General features: G+C 44.2%; 1 protein-coding gene across 1 annotated transcript in view; it reads left to right on the plus strand.

Annotated features, from left to right (window-relative positions):
- zanl (zonadhesin, like) overlaps window positions 1-23,405 on the plus strand; it is a gene marked incomplete at its 5' end in the record, with an annotated part of 39,810 nt that overhangs the window by 11,177 nt on the left and 5,228 nt on the right. The window contains 32 exons of the mRNA XM_084165801.1: window positions 833-1,077; window positions 1,512-1,660; window positions 1,928-2,056; window positions 2,186-2,324; window positions 2,511-2,652; window positions 3,066-3,265; window positions 3,468-3,606; window positions 3,786-3,902; window positions 4,063-4,187; window positions 4,792-4,937; window positions 5,562-5,705; window positions 5,924-6,031; window positions 6,694-6,863; window positions 7,543-7,745; window positions 14,948-15,089; window positions 15,394-15,641; window positions 15,907-16,084; window positions 16,269-16,377; window positions 16,665-16,759; window positions 17,215-17,391; window positions 17,761-17,963; window positions 18,220-18,364; window positions 18,708-18,805; window positions 18,921-19,064; window positions 19,607-19,771; window positions 20,081-20,208; window positions 20,613-20,884; window positions 21,193-21,401; window positions 21,729-21,873; window positions 22,116-22,363; window positions 22,570-22,699; window positions 23,040-23,241. Coding sequence (XP_084021927.1) covers window positions 833-1,077; window positions 1,512-1,660; window positions 1,928-2,056; window positions 2,186-2,324; window positions 2,511-2,652; window positions 3,066-3,265; window positions 3,468-3,606; window positions 3,786-3,902; window positions 4,063-4,187; window positions 4,792-4,937; window positions 5,562-5,705; window positions 5,924-6,031; window positions 6,694-6,863; window positions 7,543-7,745; window positions 14,948-15,089; window positions 15,394-15,641; window positions 15,907-16,084; window positions 16,269-16,377; window positions 16,665-16,759; window positions 17,215-17,391; window positions 17,761-17,963; window positions 18,220-18,364; window positions 18,708-18,805; window positions 18,921-19,064; window positions 19,607-19,771; window positions 20,081-20,208; window positions 20,613-20,884; window positions 21,193-21,401; window positions 21,729-21,873; window positions 22,116-22,363; window positions 22,570-22,699; window positions 23,040-23,241 — 5,194 coding nt within the window. The remainder of the gene's footprint in view (window positions 1-832; window positions 1,078-1,511; window positions 1,661-1,927; window positions 2,057-2,185; window positions 2,325-2,510; window positions 2,653-3,065; window positions 3,266-3,467; window positions 3,607-3,785; window positions 3,903-4,062; window positions 4,188-4,791; window positions 4,938-5,561; window positions 5,706-5,923; window positions 6,032-6,693; window positions 6,864-7,542; window positions 7,746-14,947; window positions 15,090-15,393; window positions 15,642-15,906; window positions 16,085-16,268; window positions 16,378-16,664; window positions 16,760-17,214; window positions 17,392-17,760; window positions 17,964-18,219; window positions 18,365-18,707; window positions 18,806-18,920; window positions 19,065-19,606; window positions 19,772-20,080; window positions 20,209-20,612; window positions 20,885-21,192; window positions 21,402-21,728; window positions 21,874-22,115; window positions 22,364-22,569; window positions 22,700-23,039; window positions 23,242-23,405) is intronic.

Raw genomic sequence — 23,405 nt, forward strand, 5'->3', positions numbered from 1 at the left:
CCCACCTATCTTTCAAAAGCCAGCATGAATAGAATGCAAGAATTTACTAATATTTGCCTACTTATCACCACTGTAACTTGCACTCAGGTAGGCCTAGATCTGAAACACTTTCATGGTGAAACTTCAAATTGCAATGTGAAGCAATTCAGGCATTCTTGAAAGTCAAGACAATCCTTGTCCTGCAAAGAAACATCATTTTTTATAGTTGAGTAAATGGATTTTGCAAGCAGTAGGCATTTATAATTAAATGTGGAGTGGAGCTTTATAGTTACATGATGACATCACAGGCCCCCTGTAGGCCTACCTTAACAATGATTCAGCAATTTATTCTAAAAACACAGTTTCCATCACCATTTGTCGCAATAAAGAAAGTTAGACAAAATAAAAATCCACCCCTATCGAACGGATAAACATTTATTAGATCTTTAGAAAATGCCTACTACTGCTGTTTACATTACACGTCACAAATATTTTTTTGTGACATTGCTTTTGTCGAAAAAACCTAGCTCAATGGAAACCTGCCTACTGACATTGAGTCTGTATTCTAAGGCTGCGTTTACAAAGGCAGCCCTATTCTGATCTTTTGCCCAGTTATGGGAAAAGGATCTGATCTGATTGGTCAAAAGACCAATTAGTGGCAAAATATCAGAATTGGGCTGCCTGTGTAAACACAACCGAACTGTCCACCGGCCAATTACTAATTCCTCTTACAACTTTATATCACTGTTCCCCTACAGGCACCTCTATCAATCAATAGTATGATATTACCAATCTTATCCACCAGTTTTAGATTGATTACTTGATTAATTAATTAATTAATTGTTCCCTCCAGGCACTTCTACCTGTATAGCGTCTGGTGACCCTCACTACACCACTTTCGACAAGAAATACTACAACTTCATGGGGAACTGCAGCTACCTGATGTCTAAACCTTGTAACGACACGTCGGTGCCTTACTACGAGGTGCACACGGACAACGAGAACCGCTATAACCTGCTAACCATCTCCTACCTGAAGGCTGTGCACGTGTACGTGCGCGGGGTGAAGATCTCCATGCTCAAGGGAGGCACCGTGCAGGTGAGAGAGACAGGGATGGAGAGATGGAGGGGCAGAGAAAGAGAGAGGGAGATGAGGGGTATGATGGGACGGAAGGATGACATTTGAAACTTTTTATACATATTATAGCAATGGAAAAAATTACTGATAAAATACAAATCCCTGCATATGTACAGACTAATTAACACCAATGATTGGTGTATGTTCAATATAAAGTGACTACACAGGATCAAAAGTACATATTTTTTACCCATGCCTTTAGCCTTCAATATAAAGTAACATACACAGTAAAGAAACGTTTGTCTTTCAATTCAATAAATATTTGTCACCGGAAGGCAATTCCTGTGCAGCATTCAATACATCAAAAATACAGACACAGAACAGCATATAAATTATCAGAAAAGGAAGGCCCATCACTAACTCATATCTGTGTTCTCCTCCTCTTCTCCATGTAGTTGAATGGTATCAATGTGAACATCCCTCTGACCCCAGCTACAGGAGTGTCTGTGCAGATGTCTGGTAAACACTACACCGTTGCCATGGACTTTGGTGTGACTGTACGATACGACGGAAACCACTACATGGATATCAAAGTCATCAACGAGTGAGTCAAAACTGCTTCACACACCACAGAAACCATACAGACGCACAGAGCTCAAAAGGGGGTTTATGTAGATAGGTTTCCCTCCTACAGTTTTGGTGACCCCAACATGATATGCCCTAAAAATAACTATAAAAATACCACACAAAAAAATACCAAAACGAATAGAAGCCTCTCACATTGTAATATATTTATGATATAATTCTGTTGTGATTGAAAATGCTTGAGAAAATGATTAACTCATAAACTTCTTTGCTCTTCTGTATTCAGCTATAAGGACAAGCTGTGTGGACTGTGTGGAGACTACAATGGGAACTCCAACAATGACTTCAGGAAACCTGATGGTTCTCTGACCACCAACCCCAATGACTTTGGACACAGCTGGGTCACCGATCCTAAGTGAGTCATGACACCAGTTACACATGCGCACGCAGGCTCTCACACACACAAAGACACGCACACATACACACAAGCGCAAAGGCAGACACACACACACACACGACTGATTCACTCTGTCTCTCCCTCAAGTTGTAACAAGCAGCCCAACACCACCATACCTGGTTGTACTGATGATGAGCAGGACAGGTACGAGAGCTCAGGATACTGCGGCATGCTACTGGACAAGAACGGACCTTTTGCTGTCTGTCATCCCAAGGTCAACCCCAATGTGAGTAATTACCTTATTGTATCATTATGAATCTGCGCTCTAGATAAAGATACAATATGTAATTCAGGGATATCTAGCTATGTGGAAAACGAAGAAACATAAGTGTGACAACGCAAGACTACAGTACTCTAATTAAAGTCCTTGAACTTTGTCTGAAATGTGTGTATGTTTTTGTGTGTGTCTCAGAGCGTCTTCAAGGACTGTCTGTTTGACCTGTGTGAGCTGGACGGTGCCAAGCCCATCCTGTGTGAAGCCATTGAGTCGTATGTAAATGAGTGTCAGGACCGAGGAGTCACCATTGGACCATGGAGGAACAGCACCTTCTGCCGTGAGTAGAGATCAGGGTTGGAGTCAATTCCATTTCAATTCCAGTCAATTTAGAAAGTAAAGCAAATTTCAATTCCGGATGTTCCTCACTGAAAACATTGAAGAGATTTGGAATTAGAATTTGAGTGAACTTCCTGAATTGACTGAAATTGAAATGGAATGGACCCCAACCCTACACAATGATAACGAGGAAGAAGAGGAGGATATTTATGATGAAGATGAAAATTATAGTGATCAATATGATAATAATAATGATTCATTCACTCACCAAACACACTGTTGATATTAACACATCAAAGACCAAACAATATACTCCAACAGTTCTGTTCCGTATAATCAACAAAGTAATTACCGAGAGAAAGTCATGTTTTAAAGAAGACCGATCTCCTAATGTCTTCTCCCTCCTTCTCTCAGCTCTGAAATGCCCCCCCAACAGTCACTACATACCATGTGCCGCCCCATGCCAGCCCACCTGTTTCGCCAAGTCCCCCACGGGGTGTGACGGACCCTGTTCAGAGGGGTGTGTGTGCGACCCTGGGTACATCCTCAGCGCCGGGAAGTGTGTCAAAGAGAGCTCCTGTGGCTGCAACCAGACTAACGGAGAGTACTACGAGGTAAGAGTGTGTGTCTCAGAGTCATCAATGCCATTGTCTGAGTTGGAGGTTTTTCAAACATATTATACTGAACGGCGGCAGTGCAACGCCCCTTGCAGGCCTCGAACCCAGGACTCCCAGAGCATAATAAACTTGCTCCGATAGGATTAACCCACTTCGGGAAGATCATAATCCCCCCCCCCCCCCTTCCTCCTCCCTCCAGCCTGGTGATGAGTGGTACGTGGATAACTGTAAGCTGAAGTGTTTCTGTAATGCTCCCTTCATCACCTGTAAGCCCTCTGACTGCCCTCCCATGCACGAGTGTAAGGTGCAGGGAGGAGAGCTGGACTGCTACCCTACAGGTAAATCCCTTTAAATAAACAGTCTGAACACGCACACAAACACACACTCAAAATGGTGTCTTGATGTCTGAAGTCTTGTAAGTCAGGCAACGACCATATGAGTTAGCAAGACAACACAAAGAGATCTGGAAGCAGGCTTTTATATCTGATGATGTCTCCCTCTGTTCCGTTTACACCAGGTTCTCAGGACTGTGTGATCTCTGGAGACCCCCACTACAACACATTTGATGATAAGTTCTACAGCTTCATGGGAACCTGCACCTACACCCTGGCCAGGGCCTGCAAGAACAACACTGGTAAACACATGAGGATGATATTCTGTAGTTCTAACTCTGGGTTCTAGGTTCTGTAGTTCTAGCTCTGTCTTATCAGTTCTAGATTCTGTAGTTCTAACGCTGTGTTCTAGGTTCCGGGGTTCGAACTCTGGGTTCTAACTGTGTTCTGCTGTGTTCTCAGGTCCATGGTTCTCCGTGGAGGGTAAGAACGAGGAGCGTGGTCTGGCTGGAGTGTCGTACCTGAAGAAGCTCTATGTAACTGTCGACGGAATCACCGTCACACTGATGAAGAGCAGGAGGACTCTGGTACATGTTAATACATCAATCAATCAGTCACATTTATAAAACCCGTTTTACATCAGAAGTTGTCACGGTGCTTTTGAAGTAACGAGGCCTAGGCCCCAAAACGCAAGAGCAAAGCAGAAGCACATTGGCTAGGAAAAACACCCCCGAAGGAAGAAATACATTTGCTATTAAACAGTAATTAACATAGACCTACAACACTAACACAGTTATTAACATGTAATAACGCTTTCCCATACACGTTTTTATCATTCACATTCCACGTCACAGATGTGGTGGTATCACTCAATTATCTCTCTCTTTCTCACTCCATATATCCCTTAATTGAAGGATTAGTGAAATTACATCATGACAATACACCCAAAGCCTTCCTTTCCTTTTTTAATAAACATTTAATCTCTCTTTCTCATTCTCTCTATCTTTGTCAGTTTTTTATCTTTTAATCTCATTCCCCCTCCGTCATCGTCTATTTGACCAGTAATCCTTCAAATCTGTCATTCAATTGCACCTCCTCTTCTCTCTCACTACTTCTTCCTCCTTTTTTGTCTATTTTTCTCTGGATCAGCGGAGACTTTCCTTGAATTAATCTCTCTTTCTGCCTCCACAGGTGAACGGAAAGCGTGTGTCCCTCCCTCACTACCCCTCTCCACTAATCTCTCTATCGCTAGCGGGTCAGTACATCACCCTGCAGACACCGTTCGGCCTCAAGGTGCGCTGGGACGGAAACCACTATGCCCAGATCTCAGTGCCCAGGTGTGTACTACGGACACAGGAAGTAGATCCCTAGCAACTTCCCTTTTCCTCTTAAGGCTCAAATTACACCCTATATATGTTGTGCTAGTCATGCAGATAATTGATCAATATTTATACAGAATTTAGAACCATTTCTGTTCCAAACATTCCACATCTTTCAACCTTTAGAGTTTCAACCCAGTATCAGTCCACTGTAAATAGATCTTGTAAATCAACCAACACCTTCAGGATTTTTTCTAATTCCCTCTCCATGAGTTCTGTAGTAGGATCTCGAGTAATCCATTGTTTGTGTGTCTTGGTATCTGTAGTAATCTTTTGGTAATAATCTCGTAATGGTAATAATCTATTGGGGGATTGGAAGTGATGCAGACAATTACATGGATGGAAGTTACAATCTATCTGCAATATTAAAGCTGATCTACTACCCCCCCCCAAAAAAAATCAAAATAATAATAATAATAATCTATTGGTTGTTGTGTATATCGGTATCTAATCTATTGTGCTATGTGTCTTGTATTTTGATTTTTTTTAGTATGATCTCTCTATTAATCCACTGGTTGTATATCTTTGTATCTTGACCTTTGAACTAATCTACTGTGTTGTGTGTCTTGGTCTTTCCATCAGCTCCTACTCTGACCAGATGTGTGGTCTGTGCGGCGACTACGATGGGAACCCTAACAACGACTTCACCAAGCCGGATGGATCCCAGGTCACCAGCTCCAAGGACTTTGGAAACAGCTGGCAGACCGAGGACGATGAGGATGCCACGTGAGTGGGAATTATGTGGGAATACTGACTGATGAAGTCAGGAATATTTCTGCCCAGTAATGTATGTAGTAGAAAGTAGGTACACACTTTAGGAAGTAGTTTAGTGAGTGTGTACTTTATCCTATATGCACGTATTAGTAGTAATAACTGTATTGTGCACTATATTGGTATTATATTTACTATTTTAAATAGTTTATTAAAATTGTGTGTTTCCGTAGATGCAAACCCGACACCAACCCAGACCCTGTCTGTGATCCATCACTGGAGGCAGAAGTGTCCAAACCAGTGAACTGTGGGAAATTAACCGATACCAAAGGACCTTTCAGGTGAGCAACAGAGTCACATGGACACTGACATACAGAAACAACAACATATCCCTACTGTGCATGATGATCCATACAATATGTATCATATAGACATAAACACCCAGTTTAACACACCATACACACACATGAAAACATACACTAATCCATACGTACATGGGCACCTCCAAACTCACATGCTATGACCCCTGATTCTTACAAACATGGATCTCTGGTCTATTGTAATATCTGTTTACAATAATCCATTACTTTAATCCAGATATAGCATGGTAAACACATGTTGGGCTGGCAATCTTACTCCTATACATTCCACACTGCTAAGAATATCTAAGATTGTCTTATACATACCAAGCCTACTATAGTTCACATGCCCTGACACGATTCTGGTCATAACTCTTAACTCCCTCCATTTGTTCAAAACAAACAAAGTGATTTATGGATTTGTGTATTTGTATTTACTTTCCTCTCTCTCTCTTTCACCCTCCCCTCCCTTTCTTTCTTTCTTTCTTTCATAATGTTTCTTTCTTTCTCTAATTCTTAACCCCCCCTCTTCCTCACACATTTCATTCACCCCGCCCTCTCTCTCTCTCTCTCTCTCTCTCTCTCTCTCTCTCTCTCTCTCTCTCTCTCTCTCTCACTCACCCTCCTCCCCCCCCCCCAATCAGAGAGTGCATTGCGTTGGTGGACCCCACTCCGTTCTTCCAGAGCTGTGTGTATGACATGTGTCGCTTCGTGGGCCAGCAGCAGATGCTGTGTGACCAGCTACAGGCCTACACTGACGCCTGCCTGGGTGCAGGGGCCATGGTTCACCCCTGGAGGAAGCCAGACTTCTGCCGTGAGTCTCATATATAGACACACTCAGTCAGGCCCTCGAAGATTGGACAAATACTTGATTTGAAAACATTTGGCAGGTCGCAATTATGTGTCAGCTTGAGCAAAAGTTGAAAGGAGAAGCAAATGTAGATATCTCAGGCTGCCACTCCAAAGTCACACGTTAACACAGTTACAGAGAAAATGTTGTTGTCTGTCGATGTCAATAGTACAGTCATTCCTTCAATGTTGTAGCAAACTTAAAGGGGCAATCTGTAGTTGCTACATTCATTTGTGGACTTGAGTGATATGTACCCATTGATTCTTGAAGAATATAACTTGAGCTTAGTTCAACTGTCGTACTCCATCAGAACCCAAACTATAAGCTTGTTTTACTCCAGTGTTTGTAAACAAAGTAAATGTAAACAAACACTATATAGCCTCAAAACATGGTTTAAACTATACTTTTAATATCATGGATGGTCAGTCCTTGCATCCATAGCTCTTGAGAGTAGTTACATTTCTCCAGCCCCATCCCTCAGCTTTTTATAGAAGCATGGGCGGGAAGGTGGCTTTATTGTTTCAACTGCTGACTGCCCCTTTAACCCAGATTTGTAACAATATGTTTGTGATTTATGAAGATCTTCCTGTAACTTCCTGTTCCTGTTTCTGCCCTCCCCTTTCTTTTCACCCTTCCTCCGTAGCCCTGGCCTGTCCCCCTAACAGTTCCTACTCCATGTGTGTGAGCTCTTGTCCCGAGACCTGCCTGGGTGTCAGCGGCCCCCCTGGCTGTTCAGAGGTGTGTGTGGAGGGGTGCGATTGTAACCCCGGCTTCATCCTCAGTGACGACAAGTGTGTTCCTGTTAAAGACTGTGGCTGTGTCGACTCCTCCGGAGACTACCACCCTGTGAGTATGACTCTGTCTTTCACTTTGAAAATTTAAGTGTGTTATATAAAGCATCAAGGTTTGGTAAAGGGTACATTAGGATACAGTATAAATGCAATACATTGCTAAGTCATCCGAATATAAATGAAAATATGCACTTCCAAAATGTCAGTACTGTACTGTACACAACGTTTATATGTACTGTATCTTGTATTTCTTATGTTGGACTTTTTTTGTAAAAGATACCTGTTGACTTCCCTGTAAAAAATAAAGGTGAAATAAATAACAACTTTCACTGGGCTATTAATGGCAGTCAGGTACTGTAGTCTGAACATGGTGTGTGTTTTTCAGGTGGGTGACGACTGGTACCTGGAGGGCTGTAAGGAGAAGTGTGTGTGTCTGGGAGGGGGGGTGATACAGTGTCACAACACCACCTGTACTCTGACAGAGAGCTGTGGCCTGCAGGACGGAGAGTTGGGATGTTACCCACTGGGTACGATACACACACACACACACACACACACACAGGAGGGAGAGTACGGATGCCACAGTAATATATGATACACAACAGACAGGGGACATTTAATTAATATGAAATGGTGTACATTGAAGGTGAGGGGCTTCATCCACTTAGTATAAACCAGGGTTCCCCAACTGACGGCCCATGGGCCGAATTTGGACCGCGGTGATTTTATTTATGATGTAAAAAGAAAATGACTAAAAACAACAGCAAATCAGCTCCAGGTGATTTTAATTTTGGAAATCTGTTCCAAAGTATTCTCATGCATTATAGAGAGATACGTGTGATCGTATACAAATGTAAGCAAGGTTTGAAATGATTATGCTTTAGTCAAATATTTTATCTGTTTGGGCTTCTTGCTGTCAATTTGCAGTCTACAAATAATTTGTAATTACGTTCCGGCCCCCTGACCATCCACTCAAGAAAAAATCGACCCGCGGCTGAATCTAGTTGATGATCCCTGGTATAAACTGTAAGAGTTGATTAAAATGACATGGAATCAATAGTGAAATCCGGAAACTTTAAATAGGACTATCAGTGCTCCCTCTAAAATTTTACAAAATGGACTAAACATTATGGACTAAAACTAAACTCTACCCACAGAAACAGGAATCTGCACGGTCCAGGGCGACCCTCATTACACCTCTTTTGATAAGAGGGTGCATAACTTCATGGGTTCTTGCTCCTACACCCTCACCAAGCCCTGCAATGAAACCTCTGGGATGCCGTACTTCACCGTTGACACCCAGAACGAGCACCGAGGCAGCAACAAGGTGGTGTCGTACATCAAAGCCGTCGTGATCAAAGTGTACGGGATTACCGTCATCCTGGGGAAAGGACGCAAAATACAGGTGAGGAACATTGGAGGTTAGCTACAGATCAACTTAGTTTATTCAGTTATGTTGGCAAAGTGTCAAGATAAGGCCTCACAGTGTGGTCCATAAAATAGACGTTAGACGTTATCGTGGCAAAGTGGGAACAAACTGGGAGCAAATGTTTTGAAATGGAATACTAAAACGGGAATCCATACCCATGAAAATACATGCTCAATAGATAACCATTTACTGTACAATTTGCTAAGTTAACTCTAATTTATAATGGTTACTCTCTCCTCTCATCTCTTCCAGGTCAACGGAACCCTGGTGACCCCTCCTGTGACTCTGACCAATGGGGTGAAGATCTACCTGAGCGGGCAGTTTGTTGTCTTGGATACGACCTTTGGCCTGAGGGTGAGGTTCGATGGTAACCACCACGCTGATGTCACTCTGCCTTCCTCCTACAACGGACTGCTCTGTGGACTCTGTGGTAAGAGATAATCAATCAATGATGATCATCTATAAACATGACAGATAATTGATTATCACTAATAAGGTGATTGAAAGAAACCAGGCACAGCAAGAAAAGCCCTTGGTTCACCCACTTTTATTATATCCCCTTTGTAGTGGGCAGTATATTTATGACGTATTGCCTGAAAATCTCTTTGAATATCAATTTGTATCTTGAATTGACGGCATTAGTAACTGCTTCTGTCTATCCTCTATTCCTGTAGGAAACTTCAACGGTCAACCCGGTGATGACAACATCAAGCCAGATGGTAAACCAGCCGGCAACACCAACGAACTAGGAGAGAGCTGGCAGGTGCCCGACGACCGCCCCGAGTGAGTCACACACACCTGAAACAGACGTGACACACACACTACACACATTCATGTTTCAGTTTCAATGTTTTTCTTTATCTAGCGTTGTTAGGAAGAACTATAGTCTGAACTAAGATACCACGCTATGTTACATTTAGCCTAGATTCCATTGTTTTTGTATGAATTATGACCTACAGGTCTGACTCCATCGAGGAGATTAAATGTCAATCCTCGACAGTGACGTCTTTGACGTTCATCCCTTCCTTCCATTCTTTCATCAATCCCTCCATGCCTCTCTTTTCTTTCAGCTGTACCCACGGTGGAGGAGAAGAGGAGTGTGATCCCAAGGTTGAGGCAGAAGCTGAGAAACCCACCAGCTGTGGCATGATCACTGACCCCAACGGTGAGACACACACACACACACACACACACAGAAACACACATACGTGCGCATGCAAACACACACACACATACACGACATTGTCTAGACGTTGATTTAAAAGCAAATGCTCAAACATACTCTCTCTTTCAGAAAAGCTGTTATATACAAATTACTACACACAACGTGTACTGTATATTTCAGTCTCCCCTTCACTAAAACCATTTATTTTTCACATGATGTCCAAGGTATCTTCAAGCCGTGCCACGCAGTGGTTCCCCCCAACATCTACCAGGAGAACTGTGTGTACGACCAGTGTGCTACGGGAGGGGACACGGTGGCTCTGTGTCAGGCTATAGAGAGCTACGCTTTTCTGTGTGCCTCGGCTGGAGTTCCCATCGCATGGAGGAACAACACCTTCTGTCGTAAGTCACACACACACACACACACATGCATGCACACACACACCTGACTGTGTGTAGCCTAACACACCTGTGCTCCATGTGCTGTAACCCACCTGTGTGTCCTCTGAGTGTGTGTATTCAGTGCTCCTTCTCTTGGGAAGCACCAATATTGTGAAAGTGGTGTGCCACAAAGATCAGTCTTAGTACCCCTTAATTTCTCCCCATACATTTCTACCCCTCAGTATTGTAAAACTGATGTGCAATAAAGTTGACTTCCATTATAACCCATCAATAACCTATTCCCCTCCCCCCAGCTCTGAAGTGTCCCCCAGGCAGCCACTACGAGCCCTGTGGTAACGCCTGTCCTTCCAGCTGTTCGAACCCTACTTTCAACTCCACCTGTAACCAGCCCTGTGTAGAGGGGTGTGTGTGTGACCCCGGCCTGGTACTCAGTGGTGACAAGTGTGTCCCACCCAGCCAGTGTGGCTGCACCGACAAGGATAACAATTACAGACCGGTAAGGAATGGAGGAACAGAGTTTTATTGTTACTCTCTTAGTAGTCAATAAACTGAACTGAAATTCATGGGAATAACGTTAGCTATAGTCCTAGTCATCATTTCAACCATTTGAAATAGCTTTAGCCTCTGTTTGCAAAAGTACAGCTTAGTACTAGTAAGACTAACTCATATTGCTGTGACTGATTTTACCCTGTACCATGTGAGTACCTTCTTGGTGTTAAATCACTGACTGAGGCTTTAATGCTTTTATTCAAATTCATTTAATCACTTTTCACTGTTTTGGGATCAGTTTGAAAATGGAGAATCACTTTATAATGAACCTCAATTTTCTTCCAAAAGTATCTGAATATCAACTTTGCTCTTAATGGAATGCTGAATGCTGTTGGAGTCATGTGCCTTTCTTAGACTGTGCTTAAAATACGCTGAATTACATAAATACACCAATCCCTTGATACTGTTCATAAGGATTAATCTTTGTGTTTCAGGTGGGTGACGACTGGTACCTGGAGGGCTGTAAGGAGAAGTGTGTGTGTCTGGGAGGGGGGGTGATACAGTGTCACAACACCACCTGTACTCTGACAGAGAGCTGTGGCCTACAGGACGGAGAGTTGGGATGTTACCCACTGGGTACGATACACACACACACACACACACAGGAGGGAGAGTACGGATGCCAATATCTTTATCATTGTGTGTGTGCCATTTATTTTACTGGGCCATTATGTTGAGGGTAAGATTGAAAAGCGTCTTTGGGTGAAAAGCGCAATACAATTGTTGGGTCTCAGTTTTGTGCACTTGTAGCTTTTGAAATGTGTACGTTTTTATAATACATTTTGTAAATGGGGCTATCAGTCCTCCCTCAAAACATAAGTTTTAAACTTCTATGAAAACAAAATATTATGAACTAAAACTAAACTGTACCCTCCTCTACCCACAGAAACAGGAATCTGCACGGTCCAGGGCGACCCTCATTACACCTCTTTTGATAAGAGGGTGCATAACTTCATGGGTTCTTGCTCCTACACCCTCACCAAGCCCTGCAATGAAACCTCTGGGATTCCGTACTTCACCGTTGACACCCAGAACGAGCACCGAGGCAGCAACAAGGTGGTGTCGTACGTCAAAGCCGTTGTGATCAAAGTGTACGGGATTACCGTCATCCTGGGGAAAGGACGCAAAATACAGGTGAGGAACATTGGAGGTTAGCTACAGATCAACTTAGTTTATTCAGTTATGTTGGCAAAGTGTCAAGATAAGGCCTCACAGTGTGGTCCATAAAATAGACGTTAGACGTTATCGTGGCAAAGTGGGAACAAACTGGGAGCAAATGTTTTGAAATGGAATACTAAAACGGGAATCCATACCCATGAAAATACATGCTCAATAGATAACCATTTATTGTACAATTTGCTAAGTTAACTCCAATTTAAAATGGTTACACTCTCCTCTCATCTCTTCCAGGTCAACGGAACCCTGGTGACCCCTCCTGTGACTCTGACCAATGGGGTGAAGATCTACCTGAGCGGGCAGTTTGTTGTCTTGGAGACGACCTTTGGCCTGAGGGTGAGGTTCGATGGTAACCACCACGCAGACGTCACTCTGCCTTCCTCCTACAACGGACTGCTCTGTGGACTCTGTGGTAAGAGATAATCAATCAATGATGATCATCTATAAACATGACAGATAATTGATCATCACTAATAAGGTGATTGAAAGAAACCAGGCACAGCAAGAAAAGCCCTTGGTTCACCCACTTTTATCATATCCCCTTTGTAGTGGGCAGTATATTTATGACGTATTGCCTGAAAATCTCTTTGAATATCAATTTGTATCTTGAATTGACGGCATTAGTAACTGCTTCTGTCTATCCTCTATTCCTGTAGGAAACTTCAACGGTCAACCCGGTGATGACAACATCAAGCCAGATGGTAAACCAGCCGGCAACACCAACGAACTAGGAGAGAGCTGGCAGGTGCCCGACGACCGCCCCGAGTGAGTCACACACACCTGAAACAGACATGACACACACACGACACACATTCATGTTTCTGTTTCAATGTGTTTCTTTATCTAGCGTTGTTAGGAAGAACTATAGTCTGAACTAAGATACCAGGCTATGTTACATTTAGCCTAGATTCCATTGTTTTTGTATGAATTATGACCTACAGGTCTGACTCCATCGAGGAGATTACATTTCAATCCTCGACAGTGACGTCTTTGACGTTCATCCCTTCCTTCCATTCTTTCATCAATCCCTCCATGCCTCTCTCTTCTTTCAGCTGTACCCACGGTGGAGGAGAAGAGGAGTGTGATCCCAAGGTTGAGGCAGAAGCTGAGAAACCCACCAGCTGTGGCATGATCACTGACCCCAACGGTGAGACACACACACACACACACACAGAAACAAACATACGTGCGCATGCAAACACACACACACATACACGACATTGTCTAGACGTTGATTTAAAAGCAAATGCTCAAACATACTCTCTCTTTCAGAAAAGCTGTTATATACAAATTACTACACACAACGTGTACTGTATATTTCAGTCTCCCCTTCACTAAAACCATTTATTTTTCACATGATGTCCAAGGTATCTTCAAGCCGTGCCACGCAGTGGTTCCCCCCAACATCTACCAGGAGAACTGTGTGTACGACCAGTGTGCTACGGGAGGGGACACGGTGGCTCTGTGTCAGGCTATAGAGAGCTACGCTTATCTGTGTGCCTCGGCTGGAGTTCCCATCGCATGGAGGAACAACACCTTCTGTCGTAAGTCACACACACACACACACACATGCATGCACACACACACCTGACTGTGTGTAGCCTAACACACCTGTGCTCCATGTGCTGTAACACACCTGTGTGTCCTCTGAGTGTGTGTATTCAGTGCTCCTTCTCTTGGGAAGCACCAATATTGTGAAAGTGGTGTGCCACAAAGATCAGTCTTAGTACCCCTTAATTTCTCCCCATACATTTCTACCCCTCAGTATTGTAAAACTGATGTGCAATAAAGTTGACTTCCATTATAACCCATCAATAACCTATTCCCCTCCCCCCAGCTCTGAAGTGTCCCCCAGGCAGCCACTACGAGCCCTGTGGTAACGCCTGTCCTTCCAGCTGTTCGAACCCTACTTTCAACTCCACCTGTAACCAGCCCTGTGTAGAGGGGTGTGTGTGTGACCCCGGCCTGGTACTCAGTGGTGACAAGTGTGTCCCACCCAGCCAATGTGGCTGCACCGACAAGGATAACAATTACAGACCGGTAAGGAATGGAGGAACAGAGTTTTATTGTTACTCTCTTAGTAGTCAGTAAGCTGAAATGAAACTCATGGGAATAACGTTAGCTATAGTCCTAGTCATCATTTCAACCATTTGAAATAGCTTTAGCCTCTGTTTGCAAAAGTACAGCTTAGTACTAGTAAGACTAACTCATATTGCTGTGACTGATTTTACCCTGTACCATGTGAGTACCTTCTTGGTGTTAAATCACTGACTGAGGCTTTAATGCTTTTATTCAAATTCATTTAATCACGTTTCACTGTTTTGGGATCAGTTTGAAAATGGAGAATCACTTTATAATGAACCTCAATTTTCTTCCAAAAGTATCTGAATATCAACTTTGCTCTTAATGGAATGCTGAATGCTGTTGGAGTCATGTGCCTTTCTTAGACTGTGCTTAAAATACGCGGAATTACATAAATACACCAATCCCTTGATACTGTTCATAAGGCTTCAACTTTGTTCATCTTTGTGTTTCAGGTGGGTGACGACTGGTACCTGGAGGGCTGTAAGGAGAAGTGTGTATGTCTGGGAGGGGGGGTGATACAGTGTCACAACACCACCTGTACTCTGACAGAGAGCTGTGGCCTGCAGGACGGAGAGTTGGGATGTTACCCACTGGGTACGATACACACACACACACAGGAGGGAGAGTACGGATGCCAATATCTTTATCATTGTGCGTGTGTCATTTATTTTACTGGGACATTATGTTGAGGGTAAGATTGAAAAGCGTCTTTGGGTGAAAAGCGCGATACAATTGTGGGGTCTCAGTTTTGTGCACTTGTAGCTTTTGAAATGTGTACGTTTTTATAATACATTTTGTAAATGGGGCTATCAGTCCTCCCTCAAAACATACGTTTTAAACTTCTATGAAAACAAAATATTCTGAACTAAAACTAAACTCTACCCTCCTCTACCCACAGAAACAGGAATTTGCACGGTCCAGGGCGACCCTCATTACACCTCTTTTGATAAGAGGGTGCATAACTTCATGGGTTCTTGCTCCTACACCCTCACCAAGCCCTGCAATGAAACCTCTGGGATGCCGTACTTCACCGTTGACACCCAGAACGAGCACCGAGGCAGCAACAAGGTGGTGTCGTACATCAAAGCCGTCGTGATCAAAGTGTACGGGATTACCGTCATCCTGGGGAAAGGACGCAAAATACAGGTGAGGAACATTGGAGGTTAGCTACAGATCAACTTAGTTTATTCAGTTATGTTGGCAAAGTGTCAAGATAAGGCCTCACAGTGTGGTCGATAAAATAGACTTTAGACGTTATCGTGGCAAAGTGGGAGCAAATGTTTTGAAATGGAATACTAAAACGGGAATCCATACCCATGAAAAGACATGCTCAATAGATAACCATTTACTGTACAATTTGCTAAGTTAACTCTAATTTATAATGGTTACTCTCTCCTCTCATCTCTTCCAGGTCAACGGAACCCTGGTGACCCCTCCTGTGACTCTGACCAATGGGGTGAAGATCTACCTAAGCGGGAAGTTTGTTGTCTTGGATACGACCTTTGGCCTGAGGGTGAGGTTCGATGGTAACCACCACGCTGACGTCACTCTGCCTTCCTCCTACAACGGACTGCTCTGTGGACTCTGTGGTAAGAGATAATCAATCAATGATGATCATCTATAAACATGACAGATAATTGATTATCACTAATAAGGTGATTGAAAGAAACCAGGCACAGCAAGAAAAGCCCTGACCCAGCTGGCAGTTTGTATGCACAGTAACCGTTGATGTGTGCAGTAGTAACTGGTTCTGTTTATCCTCTGTTCTTGTAGGAAACTTCAACGGTCAACCCGGTGATGACAACATCAAGCCAGATGGTAAACCAGCCGGCAACACCAACGAACTAGGAGAGAGCTGGCAGGTGCCCGACGACCGCCCCGAGTGAGTCACACACACCTGAAACAGACATGACACACACACGACACACATTCATGTTTCAGTTTCAATGTGTTTCTTTATCTAGCGTTGTTAGGAATAACTATAGTCTGAACTAAGATACCAGGCTATGTTACATTTAGCCTAGATTCCATTGTTTTTGTATGAATTATGACCTACAGGTCTGACTCCATCGAGGAGATTAAATTTCAATCCTCGACAGTGACGTCTTTGACGTTCATCCCTTCCTTCCATTCTTTCATCAATCCCTCCATGCCTCTCTCTTCTTTCAGCTGTACCCACGGTGGAGGAGAAGAGGAGTGTGATCCCAAGGTTGAGGCAGAAGCTGAGAAACCCACCAGCTGTGGCATGATCACTGACCCCAACGGTGAGACTCAAGCACACACACACACACACACAGAAACACACACACACACAGACGCATGGAAGCACAAAGCTGTCGGACAGAAACACAAGACAGAAAATCATAGACTTGCTCAATCCACATACACAATTTCACTCTTTCACAAAACATGTTATATTCATGTTATTAAACACCACTTGTGCTGTATCTTTCAGTCTCCCTTCACTAAAGCCATTTCTCATTTCTGTAGAACATGAAATTATATTTAAACGAAATGAGAGAGTTGTGCCTGAAATGTCAGCTAACTTACTAAGACCATTACTCATTGGCCATTTGTCCTATTTTCTCAGCTGTTTTACAGCATTTGTTTGTCTATTGTGTTATTACATATCATTTTTACTATGTAAAAACTATTTATTGATAATTCCTCACTGTCTCAGCTATATAACACCATTAATCTATCCTCCATTCTCTCTCAGGTATCTTCAAGCCGTGCCACGCAGTGGTTCCCCCCAACATCTACCAGGAGAACTGTGTGTACGACCAGTGTGCTACGGGAGGGGAGACGGTGGCTCTGTGTCAGGCTATAGAGAGCTACGCTGACCTATGTGCCTTGGCTGGAGTTCCCATCGCATGGAGGAACAACACCTTCTGTCGTAAGTCACATACACACACGTGCGCACACACGCACACACATTGAAACACAGGTATGCACGCAAACGCATACACACACACCTTCCCAACTGTGTGTAGTCTAACTAACACACCTGTGCTCCATGTGCTGTAACACACCTGTGAGTCCTTTATGTGTACTGAGTCCTACCTCTGTTGGGTAACACCAATATTGTGAAAGTGGTGTGCTACAAGGATTAGTCTTAGTACCAATTCAAATTCCATGTTCCCTCCGTTCTCCCCCTTTCTTGGGCAGCAGCAACACAGATTATTCGCATTGCCCATCAGTAACCCATGTTTTCCCTCTCTCTCTCTCTCTCTCTCTCTCTCTCTCTCTCCCCCTCTCCCCCCAGCTCTGAAGTGTCTCCCAGGCAGCCACTACGAGCCCTGTGGTAACGCCTGTCCTTCCAGCTGTCAGAACCCTACCTTCAACGCCACCTGTACCCAGCCCTGTGTAGAGGGGTGTGTGTGTGACCCCGGCCTGGTACTCAGTGGTGACAAGTGTGTCCCACCCAGCCAGTGTGGCTGCACCGACAAGGATAACAATTACAGACCGGTAAGAACGGAGGAACCGAGTTATGACTTGACTAGTAAAGTTGACATAGTAGTCAGTACAATGACCTGAGACTTATCTGTTTGCAAAAGTAGAAAAGTAGTGTTTCGTAGAATGTTGTTATGGGTAGATCATGTTGCTCGTGTGGTTGATTGACTAAGTTAATTATATGGTTTATTGACTAACTAAAATGGTTGATTGTAATATGTCTCTGGGACTGTGTCTTATGTCCATATATCTCATTGTTTGTGTGTCCTAGGTGGGAGACAGTTGGTTCACTGAGCTGGACTGTTCAGAGCGTTGTAAGTGTAACCCTGGCAACAACATCGTCTGTGAGCCGTGGCAGTGTAGCCCCGCCCAGGAGTGTAAGGTGTCGGAGGGAGAGCTGGCATGTGTTTCAACAGGTAAATGCCACACCCCCTTTCAGGGCTTTTTCATAGTCTTTGTTTTGTTTATTTTGCTACTGTAAGTGGGACAGAACATGTTTTGGTTTCCCCGATACAGATTTATAGTTCATTATTAGTCCTGAACTAAAAAGCATTCAGAGAATCTCCATTGAACATGCTTCCAAGACCTAGTCCAGGACTAGGCTTAATCTGTGTCCGGAAAACCAGCTCTAAGCATCTTCACTTGTGATTGAAAGTAATGTGACAGTGCCTGTAAATGAAACACACTATCAAGAACTCACTCCAAGAATTCATCACTAACCCAGATATGAATGTCTCTGTTCTCTGTGTCTCTCCCCAGGTTTGGGTGTGTGTCACGTGGCTGGAGATCCTCACTACTACACCTTCGATGGTGTCATGCACACCTTTATGGGCACCTGTACCTATACACTGGTGGAGGTATGTAACCGTCGTCTCCCCACCTCTCTTCCTCTTCCCCTCCATCTCTCCCGATCCCCGTAACACATCTCCTTCCCTCCATCTTCCTCCCCTGTTATCCCTCTCTCTCCCTCAGGTGTGTAACTCCACCAAGGTAACTCCATTCACCATTGTGGCGAAGAACGAGGAGCGCGGCCAACCAGAGGCGTCGTACGTGCGCTCCGTCACGGTCTATCTTCCCAACGCCACCGTCACGCTTCAGAAGAGCAACCGAGTTCTGGTGAGATGGAGATCAAGTTCAAACCTTTATTGTTCGTTTTTTGGTGAAAGTAGGCTTATGCCTCAGTCACATCACAGCAAACAGACAGAAAACACAAAACAGAGGGAGGGAGTGAGGGAGGGATCCATTCGAGAGCATGCTTAGAATCACGTTTGTCAGAGTACCGAAAAGTAGAAGTTGGACGTTTTAGCTCAATCCTGAGCACAGTTTTCTTTATTTTCTCATAATGTTTTAGTCGGATAGTAGAGTTACCGTTATGGTACGTTTTGATCATTATTCATCTTCTCAATGAAGCTGGCAGGGTAGCTTGGTCGTTGCCGAGGGATCTATGGTGTACTAATACATTCTTTTTTGGGGGTGCTAATGGGGGTGCTAAGCCACTTTGTGGAACCGCCCATGGAAGCTGTGATAGTAAAGTTTGAGGAACAACAACCCATATGCCTTATTGGTTATTGATTTCCACTAATCACCTCTCCTTTACCCCCCCCCTCTCTCTACCACCCTCCTCCCTCGCTCTCTATTTCTCTCTCTCTCCTCTCCAGTTGGACGGGCGCAGGGTGCGTACTCCTCTGTCCATTGACGTGGCCGGGGCCAGGGTCTTGAGTAGTGGTGTCTACAGTCTACTGGACACTGACTTTGGCCTGAAGGTGAAGTTTGATGGAGTCCACCACTTGGAGATCACCATCCCTGGAGAGTACTTCAACAAGGTACGACTGAGCCCAACTGTAGTAATGCTACTGTATAATAATGCGTATTATACAACTTATAATGATGGTAAAAGTAAGCCACTTTCACACAGTACTTGTCTTGGCCATACTAAAATGCTCAGACCTACATTTTGAAGGGACTTCTAAATGCTTTTCTCTGCCCTTTTCATTCATAGAATTGTTCAAATTCTATTCAAATGTATTTTAGTTAGCTCTTTTTACAGTAATTGACACTGTTTCTTATACAAACTTACACTCTTATATCTTTCCTCAGTTTCAACTCACACCTCTTTCCCTCCATCTCTCCAGGTGTGTGGTATGTGTGGTAACTACAACATGAATGCCAAAGACGACAACCTGAAGCCAGACGGAAAGCCGGCCAAGGACGTGATCGAACTGGGCAACAGCTGGAAGTCCGAGGGAGACTCAGACCCAGGGTCAGTAACCTCTAACCCTTCACCTTTGACCTTGTACTTTAGGCCAGGAGGCAACCACTAAAGCTTTTTTTGGGCCATCTGTCTATGTCATTCATATTTTAGATACAAAACACTGCCATCTGTCTATGTTATTCATATTTTAGATACCTGGATTTTTAATAATATATAAAGCCTTAAGGCAAGCCTGTGTTCAAATAGACCAGGTACATCATTTCACTAGAGTAAACCACTCTGTCTGTACAAGGTTGGCAAAAAACATGTATAATGAAACATTCTAGCAACATTTTATTGGTGATTAATCCTCATGGTCTGGCAGGAGGTTACATTTCTGGACACTCTCTCTCCCTCTTCTCCCTCCACCATCTAACCCATCCCTCCCACCATCTCTCCCTCCATCCCTCCAGGTGCTCACCAGATGAGCGTCCCAGCATCCACCCTAACTGCACGGCAGAAGAAGAGAAACAGTACGAGACCCTGTGTTCTTCTATCATCCTTGGCGACAAGTTCAAGCCCTGCCACTCTTTCCTGCCCCCGGAGGCCTTCCTGGGGAACTGCGTGTATGACATGTGTGAATACGACGGCATGCAGGCCACTCTGTGTGATAACGTGGAAGCCTATGCACAGGCCTGTCAGTCAGCTGGGATTACCATCGCCTGGAGAAACAACACATTCTGTCGTAAGTGATGGGGGGAGATGGGAGTTGGGGGAGGGTGGGGTGGGGTGAGAGGGAAGGAGAGAGTATGGGAGGGAGGTTGTGCATATGATGCTATTTAAATGAATAAAAATGGAAGGCAATGAGTTGGCTTTGGAATGTATTTAGTAAAATAACTACATGTGTAGGCCTATACTGTCGACCAATGATGCCGCAATTACCTGATGAAACCCATCCATAGAGCCAATACTACTGTAACTGTTACTGTACTGTATAAAAAGATAGGATCTTTGATTATCGTCTAACCCCACCCTCTCTCTTTCCCCCTCCAGCCCTGCCATGCACCCCCAATAGCCACTACTCTGACTGCACGCCCCCCTGCCCCCCCACCTGCGCCGACCTGTTCCCCATGTTCTGCCACCTGCCCCCCACCACCTGTGTCGAGGGGTGCCAGTGTGATGCAGGGTTCGTACTCAGCGACGGGAAGTGTGTTCCTCTGGCCAAGTGTGGATGTGTGGACTCCAATGGAGAGTACCATGATGTGAGTGCTTACTGTTTCGTTGACCAATCATACACACTTACACGCACTCTACTTTACCAGTCATACACACCAACTAAACACCGAAAACTTCCTTTCAACTTAAGGTGATTGTCAAATGACAGACATAATTGTACCATAGTTTGCATGATATTCAACTATCAAACAAGTTTGGTTAGAACAAGAATCAAAACTCCACCAGCCAGACACAGTTACAACACATTCTCCATAATACCATCCAAACTCCAATAATCGTGACAAGGTTTCTTTACATACTGTATAAACAGTCAGCCGTAATCCTAACGTGTGTTCTGTGTGCGTGTGTTGCAGATGGGAGACTCGTGGGTGACTGACCACTGTAATGACAAGTGTACCTGTAACCTGGGTGGTTCCATCACCTGTTCAGATTTTCAATGTGAGGACGATTCTGTCTGCACTCTGGACAAATACGGAGACCTCTACTGCAAACCTGAGAGTAAGTCCCAACGCTTCTCTCAAAATAGTCCCTGCAACTTTGCCCCCAAATCACTCCCCAACACTGCCATTTCTACCCAAATTATTAGGAGAAGGTTACCATTTGTCAACTATACTCCCTCAATACAAACATTTCTGTCTCTCTCTCTCTCTCTCTCCCCACCTTACTTCATCTCCCTTTCTCTTCCACCCCCCCCCCCCCCCCTCCCTCCCTCCTCCCCCCACCCCTCTCCCCCTCTCCAGAATTCGACAAGTGCATTATCCACGGCGACCCCCACTACCGTACGTTTGATGGGTTCACCCACCACTTCCAGGGCCCCTACACCTACATCCTGACCGAGGGCCACAACCTCCTCAGCTCACTGGCCTCCCTCCAGGTCAGGGGGAAGAACATCCGTCGCGGTGGCAACAAGAAGATCTCCTACCTGGATGAGGTGTATGTAGATGTCTATGGAGTCAGCATCCGCTTCCAGCAGAAGAAAGTTGTACTGGTGAGTTAAGTTGAAATAACAATGTGTTTACAACATAATCCAACAATGCCAGTTGCCTTTGCGACAGTAATCTAGCTCTAAAACCATGAGACTCTCCTCTTTGTTACCTTCCAGGTCAACTATGACATCACTATGAACAGTTATAACCTATTGTGTCATCTCTATGAACAGTTATAACCTCTTATGTCCTCTCACTACCTGTGTAGGTGAACGGTGAGCGTGTGGCTCCTCCTCTCAGTCCTAGAGACGGCCTGACCATCACAATGAACTCTAAGAACGTCCAGCTGGTCACCGACTTTGGCATGACGGTCCGCTTCGACGGCAAGATCCACGGAGGTAAGACACACACCGACTTCAGCATTACGGTCCTCATCTAAGGCAAGAACCATAGAGATGAGATGAGAGAGAGAGAGAGATAGAGAGAGAGAGAGAGAGAGAGAGAGAATACTCTACACCAGTGACTCATTCTGTGTTGCACTGTAGTGGCAGCTGATGTCCATAGGGCAGCAACAAATAGTTATCAGACATCGGCTGGGCTAGGAGAAAAACAGTATGGTCTAGAATGTTCATTTAATTTACTAAATTGTTTATTTATTGAATTAATAAAATGATTAAATATCTTATTAAGAAGAGCACTGCTTGTACTCATGCAATGCTCTTTCTCCCTCGCTAACAGAGGTGATCCTACCAAGTACATACAGGAACAGGGTGAGAGGTCTGTGTGGGAACTACGACGGATCCTCCAAGAACGAGTACATGAAACCAGACGGAACCGTGACGCGGAACCTTGACGAGTTCGGAGAAAGCTGGAGAGTGACTGACAGGCAGGGGGCGGAGCTAGTGACAGCAGACCTCCCCAAGATGGTGCACCTGCACAGGTGGGAGGGAGTCACTCGATTAAATGTGAACCATAATATTCATTAATTTATTTGTTGGTTCATTCATTCATTCATAATCTATTTATAAACATAACCAACTGAAAAATAGGTTTGTTTAGATGATTGAGTGTAGACAACTAAATATGACTCTCCTTCTCCTTCCT

Source organism: Coregonus lavaretus, assembly GCF_964263955.1.
Source record: "Coregonus lavaretus genome assembly, chromosome: 7".
In the NCBI taxonomy this organism is placed as follows: domain Eukaryota; kingdom Metazoa; phylum Chordata; class Actinopteri; order Salmoniformes; family Salmonidae; genus Coregonus; species Coregonus lavaretus.